The sequence below is a fragment of the Cebus imitator genome, unplaced genomic scaffold, assembly GCF_001604975.1.
Source record: "Cebus imitator isolate Cc_AM_T3 unplaced genomic scaffold, Cebus_imitator-1.0 Scaffold172, whole genome shotgun sequence".
NCBI classification, from domain to species: Eukaryota; Metazoa; Chordata; class Mammalia; order Primates; family Cebidae; genus Cebus; species Cebus imitator.
In genome coordinates, this window is record NW_016107487.1 from 2485568 (window position 1) to 2498232 (window position 12665).

General features: G+C 38.5%; 1 protein-coding gene across 3 annotated transcripts in view; it reads left to right on the forward strand.

Moving 5' to 3' along the window:
* The window catches only part of THADA (THADA armadillo repeat containing), a 365800-nt gene that overhangs the window by 159371 nt on the left and 193764 nt on the right, over nt 1-12665 (forward strand). For all 3 annotated transcript variants that reach the window (XM_017544862.2, XM_017544859.2, XM_017544860.2), the window contains exon 29: nt 2263-2394. In XM_017544862.2, the coding sequence (XP_017400351.1) occupies nt 2263-2394 (132 nt within the window). The remainder of the gene's footprint in view (nt 1-2262; nt 2395-12665) is intronic.

The following is a 12665-nucleotide window of genomic DNA, read 5'->3' on the forward strand; positions in this document are numbered from 1 at the left end:
CTCCCTCAATTCTGCTCTGATCTTAATTATTTCTTGTCTTCTGCTAGCTTTTAATTTGTTTGTTCTTGCTCCTCTAGTTCTTTTAATTGTAGCGTTAGAATGTTGATTTTAGATCTTTCCTGCTTTGTCTGTTGGGCATTTAGTGCTATAAATTTCCCTCTACACACTGCTTTAAATGTGTCCCAAAGATTCTGGTACATTGAGTCTTCATTTTCTTGTTATTGTCAATTTGTATCTTCTTTATTTTTTTTTTTTGTGTTTATCAATCTAATTGACTTTTTCAAATAATTAACTTTTTTATTCTTTATTATTTCGTTCTACTTACTTTGGGTTTAATTTCATGTTAATGTTCTAGTTTCCTACAATGCAAGCTTATTTTTCTTTTTAAATTAATGCAATTAATATTATAATTTTTTCTTCTAAGCACTGATTTTACTGCATCTTGTACGTTTTTATATGTTGTGTTTTCATTTTAATTTACAACAAAGTCAACAAAGTATTTTCAAATTACAATTCTTTTTTTTTCTTTGAGACAGAGTCTTGCTCAGTCACCCAGGATGGAGTGCAATTGTGGGATCCTGGCTCACTTCAACCTCCACCTCCTAGGTTCAAGCGATTCTCCTGCCTCAGCCTCCCAGTAGCTGGGATTACAAGTGCCTGCCACCACACCCGGCTAATTTTTTTGAATTTTTAGTAGAGATGGGGTTTTACTATGTTGGCCAGGCTGGTCTTGAACAATTGGTCTCAAAGGATTCACTCACCTTAGCCTCCCAAAGTGCTGGGATTACAGGCATGAGCCACCGTGCCTGGCCAAATTATAATTCTTATAATTTCTTTTTTGGCCCATGAGTTATTTAGAAATATTTGGGAATTTTTAAAGGCATCTTTATCTTTTTGATTTCTGGTAACTCCATTGTGATCTGAAACATGTTTTATATATTCTAAATCCTTTCATGTTTGTTGAGATTTATCTTATGATCCTGAATATCTTGGTGAATGTTTGCACTATAAAAAATATGTATTCTGCTGTTGTTAGATTTAGAGTTCTGTAGGTGTCAGAAGTTTGCTCAAGTTGCTTGAAACTGTTATTCAAGTCACGTATCTTCTTATTGATGTTCTGTTACTTGTTTTAAAAATTACCAGTAGAGGAGTGTTGATATCTTCAACCATAATTAGAGGTTTGTCTATATTCCCTCTTTGTCTTTGCTTCACATAGTTTAAAGCTCTATTATTAAAGACATAAATTTAGAATTGTTATTTTTCCTGATTAAATTATTTTTCTTGATTAATGTGTGATAATCCTCTTTTAATTAATGTGTAATATTCCCCATTTTGAAGTTAACTTTTTCTTATGCTTAGTATAACCACCCCAGTTTTCTTTTGATTGGTATCTGCATAGTTTCTCTTTTTGCCATTTCTTTTTAAATATATGTATGTTTTGGTTATTAAAATGAGTTTCTGTATGTATAATTAGATCTTTTAAAAATCCAATTTGACAATCTCTGCCTTTTAATTAGGCTGTTTATTTATATTTAATGACGTTATTGATGTGATTGAGTTTAGATCTACTATTTTGCTGTTTGTTTTCTATTTGACCCATTTGTTATTTTCATCTTTGTCTGCCTTCCATGGTATGGATTGAGGATTTTTATTATTCTGTTTCATCTGTGTTGTTGGATATTATGCATGTTTTTTTGCTTCTGTTTCATCTGTGTTGTTGGATATTATGCATGTTTTTTTGTTTTACCTTTTATTGCTTACTTTAGGATTCAACTTTTTTTTTTTTTTTTTTTTTTATTTCCATTACTCCCCTTGTACGGGAAGGAAGATAATACTCCCAGCCTTTCCACCTCTCTATTTCACCATCTCTTCCTACTTTTTTTTTTTGAAATGGAGTCTCACTTTTTTACCCAGGCTGGAGTGTAATGGCCCAATCTTGGCTCACTGCAACCTCTACCTCCTGGGTTCAAGTAATTCTCCTACCTCATCCTCCCGAGTAGTTGGAATTAACAGGTGTGCACCACTACACCTGGCTTATTTTTTGTATTAGTAGAGGTGAGGTTTTACCATATTGACCAGGCTGATCTTGAACTCCTGACCTCATGTGATCCACCCGCTTCAGCCTCTCAAAGTACTGGGATTACTGGTGTGAGCCACCACACCTGGCCATATACATAATCATTTAATAAGAAAAATGTTTGAAGGAGGATTTCTTCACTACCTGAATGTGAAATCCTTTATGTGTAATAATTGTTTTCTCAGTGACACCAGAGAACCAAATCGTCATCCAAGCATGTTTCTCTTACTTTTGGTGTTGGAGAGACTCTACCCTTCCCCGATGGATGGCACTTCTTCTGCTCTCAGCATGGGACCTTTTGTTCCCTTCATTATGAGGTAATGTCATGCTGTGTGGAAATGGTGGGGGTGGGTGTGGAAGATTTACGGGAATATTTTATCTTGTTCTTATTTCAGAAACTATTTTTTATATATGTATATATAACATATGTAACTATTTTATATATGTAACTTTTACACACACACACACACACACACACACACACACACACACACATACAACTTTCAGAGGGGTCTTGTGAAGACAGAGGCCTGGGTCTTCTTGCTGTTGTCCCCAGCATTTCAGAGGAAGGTGCTTATATCATGGGTACAGGATCTCATTAGAACCTGTGTAAGTAATGTTTTCCTTGAGTCCTGTCTGCTTCAATGCAGGTGGGTGTATGTTGTTGGTAGCAGATACTCCTTTTGAGAAACATAGCCCCGTGTTTGCATTATTTCTGTGTTGAGCCTGGCCAGCACAGGACAGGCTCGGTTCTGGTATGTATCTTCTGTCCACGGGTTCAAGAGGACATCAGGATGTCTGACTCTTCACTCCAAAGGAGTCTGCCAGGAGGTGCAATGGGTGGCATGTAAATGGCAATGTCGTGTGGCATGAATTCCCACTCACCTTCTCTTTCAAGCTTGTAGTACCTGAAAAAAGTCATGAATGTAGAGTATTGATGGAATAAAAGGATAACAGGCTTCTCTTCTTTTGGAGCCTATTACCACTTGTTGTGTTACATCTTTTCAGGCATTTGCCATCTTCTGATTACTTTATTCATTTTGGATCAAAGGCCTAAATTTGTAGGCCTCCAAAAAGTATTAAAATTTTCTTATGAAACATTTCAGAAGCCTGTTGTATTAGTTAGCTCTTACCTTTCTGCTTACCTCTTGACAAAACAGTACCTTCATTTTTCTCTTCTACCAAAAATTGAAGTGGATTTAGAGCAGATGGATAAGAATCCAAACTCAAGAGAGCGTTTCTTATTTATGTGTTGTCCTGGGTTCCACTTCCTTGTTTTGCAGAGCTGACTTATGCATTTTAATGTGAGAAACCATTAAACATGAGATTCTGGCATGTACTTGCTGGAACTATTTGTTTGCCCAAGCCCTGGCTGTGGCTGTGTTATCTTTGATCACAGAGATGACTCATGCAGACTGGTTTTTGTTTCCTGATATACAAACTTACCAGTCTCCTTCATCAAGCATTTGGTGATTAATTTTAGGAATTTGGGTGGTAAATTTTACTTTCAGGGGCCTTAAAAATTGTTCTTTGATGAATAACTGGAAAGAACTAAGAAATGTTTTCAGAAAGTTGATGCAAGCAGGAAAGGCATGTGCACAGAATTGCCATTTACATTAGAAACAGAGATTTGCTTTAGAACCTGTCATCTGTCTTAAGAACTAACTTCTTCAGTTCAGGTACCTCAAAATTGTGGAATTTGTGGAAGCTTTTTACTACTCAATCTGTTGTTCATTGCATCCTAGTAATAAGAAATTACTACATGGAAAGTACCTTTCCAAAATGTTGCTTCGTTTACATATAATCAGAATTCTGATATTACTCATTATATTCAAAGTATCTATTATATAAAACAAATATTCCACTAATATAGAGGATTTAAAAATTGCTTTGAAGCCACCGTACTCAGGGCATCATTTATTAACCTCTAAAAATACAAAGTAAGAAGTTTGCAATCAGTCTCTTCTTCCAGTGAAAACGCTGCGGTTAGTAGTTGCTTTCTTCCAGTAAGTAAGATGCTCTGTGAAGTAAAAATTCATGTAGAAACCATCAATAGCAGAGTGCCACAATGATCCCTTAAGTACAGAATCAGTAGGCTCTGACTTATTGAGTGTCCATCTGTGTTGTAGAACAGTGTTCTTAAACCTCAAGATGTAAACATATCACTTGGTGATCATATAAATTCTGATTCATTAGACCTGGGGTGAGTCCTGAGAGCCTGACTTTCAGATGGTCTTCCAGGTAATGCCAGTGCTGCTGGTCTGTAGATCACAAACTTAGAATATGAAATTTAATGCCATCACACACACACACAGACAGACACACACACACACACACACACACACACACACACACACACAAATTTTAATAAGCTAGACAGTAGTAGGGTCATACTATATTTGGTTAGACAATTTAAAGAGTTTATTAAGAAGTAGATTTTGACCCAGGAATGCAGAAAACGAGAAAGAAAGTGTTCTGAGCAGAGAAGTCAGTAGGAAGTAGATCAATCTTTGTTGAGCCCTTTTTGCCAGGCAGTGAACTGGGCATTTTGCTTACAGTGACTCTTTGAGAAGAGGTGTTATCATCCTCATTTGCCCGTTCAGGAAATTGAGGTTCAGACAGTGAGGCAGTTGCAGAGCTAGAATTTGAACACAAGAGTGCAGGGCTTGTCAAGAGTGTTAGATGTACTCTTTCTGTTATACCAAAATAACCGTTTATTTTGGTTGCCTTTTGAGTAGCCAGTAACTTAGCTACACTGAATGGGCCTATAGGGTCTGAAATTTACGAAACTGAGAGAGATGAAGAGCCTATATCCACAGTTGGTGCATCTGAGGAAAAGGCTGTCTTCTGGATATAGAAGTAATTGTCTCTATCAATGATGGGATCTGTTCCTTATTTTGCTTTTCTGTAGGAAAAGTAGCTCATTGGAATGGTCAACCATGTGTGACTCATGGTGACAATTGCCTAGGGTTATAGGATTGATTTGTGGCCAGATACAGACGAACCCTGGCTCTATTTTCTTGACCACCTTCTGTGGTAAAGTGGAAGGCCCTCAATTTAGTTAGTTTGGGGTTTCACCAACCAACCACAGGGACAACCAACCCATGCTACCCCAAAATGTTCACTGGGGAGGTAAACTATAAACAGATTTTTTAAGAATAGCGAATGTGATAAAACTGTATGCATTTGATTTACATGACCTCTGAGAAAATTATTCATGAAGAACGTGAAAGGTTGATCATAAAACCTATCATTCCAGGGCTTGTGGTTCTGATAGTGATAAAGAGTGGGCTGTTTTGACTTGGGATAATAGCTAAAAAGATGGATGTATGTTTGCACAGTGGATCGGCAGTGTTTGATTTTTGCTCCATTTTTAAGGGCAATTTATATACTTGGAAGAGTTCTAATCAGGCTCATAGATACTATGAATTTGGCTAAAGAAAAAAATTTCAGTTTGTGGGAGTAGTGCAAAAGTGGCTCTGACTGTTAAGAGTGAATTGCATAATGAGAAGAAGATGAAAAGAGCCAGTGACAGCTTTTTGTTTGCCTTTGATTTATGTCTACTTACCTGCTATTTCCTTCCTCTCTGTAAGGTATTTGTAAGTATTATTTGTAGTTTTAGTTGTTTATCCCGTGTTCAAGAGTATATCTAAGCTTATTTCTCTGTTGATTTTCTTCATTGATTTAAGTCTTAGAAGTCACTGGTTTGGATTTTCCAAAATTATGCATATATACCATTACGATTGTTGCATCCTCTTGGGACAGAAATGATAATGTCAATCCCAGCATGTTGTATACAACTTTTTAAAATCCAGTGTATTTTATGTTCTGATGTTGTGCGGGATCCAGATACACAGCCCTTTACCATGTGAGTGTGACGCCTTCAATTTTAGACTATTAATTCATTCTTCTGTTCAGGTACCTCAACGCAGAGTGATTCATGCTTTAAAAAGAATCTTGAGTGACTCTCTGAATATAACTCACCAGGGCCTGCTTCTCTGGGCTTTCTAGAGACTAGAAAGTCTTTTCAGATGCCAAAAAGTCTCTGGGCATATATCTCTAAGTTCTCTTTCACAAGCAAGTTTCAAGTTCCAATCAAAGAGCTCTAACCATATAAGCCCCAAACCTTGGACCATAGAGTCCTGAGCAAAGGCCCAGGACTCAGAGACCTGATTCTGTCTAAGCTCTGTTGCCGAATCACTAACTGTGACACTTAGACAAGGCTTTTTGCCCCCTCTACACCAGTGTGGTTACTTGTATGTATGCAAGTTTCAGTTAAGACAGAAAGTACCTTCTACTGCAGATAACTGAGATCTGGTTAATACCTGCAGGAGAAATCCCTTCACTGTCCTTTTGAAGCACTTTTTAAAGGTTCTCTCCTACCCGCAGCCCCCTTCCGCCCCCCCCACCACCTTTTTTTTGTTGTTGTTGTTTATTTTCACTGCATATGACTTTCAGTACATTTATTTCCCCAATCCATTTAGTCATTGTTCTCTTTAGACAAGTTTTCAGTGAAATATCCTCTCCTTTCCTTTTCCCTCCTCCTTTCCTTCCTTGCTTTTTTAAAGAGATGGGGTCCCACTATGTTGCCCAGTTGGACCTGAAATTCCTGACCTCCAGTGATCCCCTGCTTTAGCCTCCCAAGTAGCTGGGACTGCAGGTGCACACTTGTGCCTGGGTTGCTTTTCTTTTCTCTGACTTTTTTTTTTTTTTTTTTTAAGATGGAGCCTTACTCCGTTGCCCAGGCTGGAGTGGATCATCTCAGCTCACTGCAACCTCCGTCTCCCAGGTTCAAGTGATTCCCATGCCTCAGCCTCCTGAATAGCTGGGACCACAGGTGTACGCCACTGTGCCCAGTTAATGGCAGAAACCACAATTACTTTTGCACCAACCTAAATAATTTTTGTATTTTTAGTAGAGACAGGTTTTACCATATTGACCTGGCTAGCTTGGAACTCCTGGCCTTGAGCGATCTGTCCACCTCAGCCTCCCAAAGTGCTAGACTTAGTAGCAGGTATTAGCCACCATGCCCAGCACTTTGCCAGATATTGAAATACAAATAGCAATACAATCTTAACTAAACATGTGGCAGTAGAAATCATTCAGAAGAACCTATGCAATGGAAAGTTTTTTAGTTGAAATATGGAACTCTAGCCAGTAATCACAGCATTAGAAAATACATGTTTTGTGTATTTTTAAAATATTTCATGGAATCTTTTGATTTTACCAGTCTTAAAGAGGGAGTTAGGGTACAAAAGCTTAAGAATTTGGTGGTCCTTTTAAGCCTATGATATTGGGAAATGACATTGACTCCTTTTCTTTTTCTTGAAAGTTACAAAAATTGAGGGATTATCGCTTTGCTCCTTACTGAGATTATGAAGTTGAAAGACCTTATTTTCCATGGCATAGAATTGGGGTTTTTGCAGTAGACAAGGGTTGGCTTCTACTTTCATTTGTGATTTTAACACTGGAAACTCTCTTTCAAGGCTTCACGTTATGTTTCCATCTGCTCTGTCTTCCCAGAATCCTTGTAGATAAATAGAGAACAAGATTTGCTTTATAGAGAGATAAATGAGGCAGACAGTAGTTAAAATACTGCTGAGAAGTAAGTAATGCCCTCATCACTTTCTCTCTACCTCAGCTCCTAATCACCTCTCCCTTCCAATGTCTGTAGCATTTGTTAATCTCTTCATCTCCCCATTCACCATTTTATGCCATTCTTTAATGCTCAGTGTTTATTTTTGCAAAATAAATCTTACTTTCCTTCCATGCAGAAGCAGCTGTGGGGTGCTTTCATTTGTTTATTTTTTGTTACCTTTCTCTGCTTCACCCTGGTTTGGGCACAGAGTTAGATTGAGAGAAAAATGAAACTAATTTGGAAGTGAGACTTTTTGTGTTGGATCAGTCTGTGTCTCTGTGAAGTAGTCAAGGGACCTCTTGTCCTACAATGTTGGAGCCACATTTTGTATTCCCCCAGTTACTGTTTTTATAGAAAAGAGGCTTAACTGGATTCTGTGTTTTACCTGGACTTTGAGGAGTCTTGAGTTTGAATATGAGCTCTGCTGTGACATTTGCTTTCATTGTAACTTCACCTCTGTGACCCTCTGTTTCCTTTTCTGTCATATTAAGGTATTGAACCGGATGTTACCTAGGTTCTCTCTGGCCACTTTCCTACACTGTGAACTTGTCTCTTCTGACTGCCTTCTAGTGAGCCACTTATAGAGTCCCACCTTGCAGCCACCCTGTTGCAGGTTTTAGAGCCAAATGAGAGGACCCTGGATTGATAAGAATAGAAGTAGGGGAAGGTGCCATTTTTCTGTTCAAAGTCATGGAATTACAAACAAGCCAAAACATGTTGGGGAAAGCCTCCCAGGTTAACGTAGCATGAATGGAAGAGCCATGTAGGAGAGCAGCCTCTGTGTGTTTCAGGCCATAGATCTATGTAATGGGGATCATTCTGCTTACAAAATAGAAGATAAAGCTCCTTGGTTTGCTTGTGAAGAAAAATTCTAGAGGAGAAAGGGGTTGGTAGATAGCATAATGGTGATAGAAAGACAATAAACTTTTTCAACCCATGCTTTGTCCTCTGCCCGTAAGCCAGAAGGAAAACCCTGAAATCAGATGTAGGTGAGGCAGTACAGAAAAAGAGCAGTGTCCTATGAGGGAGGACACATCCCTGCACCCAGATGCATGACAGCCTTGAGGGCAAGTGAGCCCACAACCATGTCAGTAATTCTTGGGAAAGGTGGGGTGGGAATGTCATGCCAGGAGCCTGCAGAAGGATTTTCAGAAGAGAGGAGTAAAGCCATATTTTATTAGTGACCAGACAATCGTGTTGATATTGATTGTTTTTTACTGAATTATTAAATATATCACTTGGGAGTTCTTTGCACTGTATTTGCTGAGAACTAGTAAGGATTCCCTATGAACAGGTCATGCCCGAGTCACCTCATTATTTTTATGGGATTACTAGGCCAGTAGATGCTAACGATGTAGCTTTATTCAATGTTTAAATTATGTACTTAAATGAAGACAAATTGTGCACATATATCCCAGAACTTAAAGCATAATCATAATAAAAAGAAATGATATCAAACTTCAAATATTGGTAACATATTTGATAAACACCACTGCCATACCATACAGCTTTTTGAAAATAAAGCTACTTATTTGGTAGGTATTTGAAGTCAAAAAGACTGACACTGGTGACATAGCTTCAAATGCTGGAAGGTCCAAGTAAAAACTCTTTTGAGGAGGTAGGGAAAGGATCTTCTGCAACTTTATAACATGATACTTTATGATTATGCTGTTAGTAGCTAAAAGTAACCTTTAAAAAAATGAAGACAAGCTAGATTGCATGCTTATCAAATTTGTGAGCGAATTAAATTTCAAAATAACCTTCAAGCGTAAGACTGACAAACATAAATTCAGGCACAAGACCATTACCTTGGAATGGGGAGGAAAGGGAAGAAATTGAGGAGCCATATACTAAGAACGTCAATTTTATTTGTGATGTGTTCTTAAACTGGGTGTAGGGCAAATGCTTGAACGTCATCTTACTCTCTAGATTCTTTTTGTTGTCATTGTTTTGTATGTCTGATGCAGTTCATCATTTAAAAGTAAGATTCAAAGTAGCCTTGACCAGCCTGAGCAACTTAGGGAGAACATGTCTCTATAAAAAATTTAAAAATTAGCCAGATACAGTGATTTGCGCCTGTAGTCCCAGCTACTTGGGAGGCTGTGGTAGGAAGATTGCTTGAGCCCAGGAGGTCAAGGTGGCTCAAGTGAGCTGTGATCGAGCCATTGCACTCCAGCCTGGGTGACAGAGCGAGACTCCAAAAAAGCCTTGAAAGACTGGATTGATGGGCTGAGACTATCAAGATAACATTTAATAGAGATATGCACCATTCTGATTTTTTAAAGAAAATCAAAATTATATACATACAAAATGAGGGCTATCTGGCTTCACAGCAGTTTTTGTGGGAGAAAAAATATCTTGGTGAATGAGATAGCTGGGTGAACCAAGAAAATGCAGTGTGACACTGTTGCTGCTTCCAGAGAGTGGAGGCTAGTCCCCCTGAACTCTGTTGGTTAGCCTAATGTTATTTACTTATTATCCTGTTCTGGGCTCCCCATTTTAGGAAGGTCACTGATAAAACTAATATCTATTGAGGGCAAGTGACCAAGATGAGGAGGAAACCAAACATCTGGAAAGAGTTAGACTGGAGAAGACTTAGTGGCAACATGATCATGATCTTTATATACTTGAGAGGCTGCCATATGGCAGAAGACGCGTAACTTCTCTTTTTTGCCCCAAAGGAAAAATGGAAGATACATTTCAGCTCTTATAAAGAAGAATTTTATGAAAATTAGTACTCTCTATCAAGGAAGTGAACATATTTCTGTAATACTGAGCTTGCCCATCAGTGAAAGTGTTTTCAAGTTTTCAAGGAAACTGATCACATGTTGAGCGTATTTCTGCAGTGCACCTGAGGTTGGGCTGGATATCATCAAGGTGTCTGTTTGGGATGCCTTATTTCAGAATAGGTGAACACTTCAGCTATGGATTCTAAACGTGCAGTGAATGAAGTGATCAACCTGCCTCTAATCCTGTGACAATGTTTGTACATTTTTGTTTATGGCTCCCTTGGTCTCTCAAAGAAAAGAAGTTGGGGTGCAATTCTTGGCATGGCCCAAAAAGTCACAGTGGTTTACTCTTAAATGGCGCCCACCAGGAATTAATCTACTAAAATTAGCCTCTAAGTAACTTCTATAGCTGTGTTCTGGATAGTTCTGAAAACATATTTTTGGCCCATGAGATGTTATGTCTGAAAAGCATTCTTTATTAATTTAATTATCTTTCTTTGTGGTTGCTGTATTTTTCTCTATTCCAGATGTTGGCTTAAGCCACATTTGTTTTCTGACAAGCAAAGAAATATCTGAGTTTTTGAAAAGTTAGAGATGCTTTTCTAAAGAGTGGTTATAATAGATAAGTCTTTATTGTCCAAATTTCCCAAAGGATCTTCTTTGAAGAGAGTTGCCTGGAGAGAGAGTATAGCAGTCTCCAAGCTTTGCTCATTACAAGTAGAAACACCTGAGAATAGGGCGTTGCCAGTGCTGTTAACATAGAACTTCTTCCCCTGGCCAGCCTACATGTCCAAAACTACCTGGTTTGTGGTTACTACTAAATTCCATGAGGTTTAGAGAAGGGGATTATAGGAAAGGGGCATGCCCCTACCCTTCCCTCACTACCCAACTATCCTAATCTGCTAACAATTGTTGGGCGAAAAAAGGGATCTGCTACCCCATCTGTCTATGGAAACCCTGGCCCCTTGTTTCACTAGTGTGACTGATCCCAGGTCAGGCTTAAGACCAGATTGTTGAAGCACAGGTGTTCAGTGCTGCTCAGTTTTCTTATTTGCTTATAGGCCAAACTTGCAAAACATGTAAATGCCCCCAGTGTTATCTTCCATGGGGTATTTGTATATTTCAGGTACATACATCTTGAAATAAAGCAGTAAAATTATGATGGTGGCATTTTAGGCCTTGTATAGGGAGGATCTAGAAGCAGAGATTGGAAGGTTGTTTCCTAATGCTGGTGAAATTACATTGTTGGGACAGCTGCTTACTCTCCTCCTGGTTACTGTGCCTAGCACTTTATTTGGAGGGCTGGCTCATGGCTCTCTGAATTTCTGTATTCTACCCAGCGATAGCTGAGGTTTAACATGTAGCATAGAATTATGTTTTGTATTTTGTGTGTTTTTTTGCAAATAGTTTTGGCATAAAAAGATACTTTGTCATCTGTCACCAATTTTTATCAGTTAGTTCCTAGATAGGGGCCTGGCCAACTTCATTTCTGGTGCCAGATCTCTTTAAAACCATTTTCTAAATATGTTTTTGAGCAAAAGGAATGAGGAATTCACCTCTTATGAAATGCATTGACAAAGCAAACTAGAAAAACAGAACTTGTAGGGACCAGCTTTTCTTAAATGTTATCTATTATACCAACAGGCCAGTTCAGGTCATGTTAGAACAAGTGATCTGATCTGCACACAGTCCCATTCTTAGGTGAAATTTCTGACAATGATGATAATCTATGGCCTATTGCTGCCATTCACACTAGAAGTTAGAATCTAATCAGTTAATTGATGAACCAAGTATTTGTTAAACATTCATTGTGTATCTAGCTCTAGTGTTAGGGTCTTGGGTAAGATGCAGAGTAAAGAAAAAGGTCTTTATGCTTAAAGAACTTACCGTCTAGCTAATAGCATAAAATACATGCTTGTGAACCTGACATCATATATATTAATATACACTAAGGATTGAGGCCTACAAACAAGGAGAAGAGCATCAGTGGGTGGAGAAATCCAGGAGGCTTTCCCAAGTAGTAAGGCAGAAAAAAATGTGGGAGTTCAGCCTGCCATCTCAGGGACTTTTAAAAATCACCTGTGGTAGCCGGGCGCGGTGGCTCACGCTTGTAATCCCAGCACTTTGGGAGGCCGAGGCAGGTGGATCACGAGGTCAAGAGATCGAGACCATCCTGGTCAACATGGTGAAACCCCGCCTCTACTAAAAACTACAAAAAATT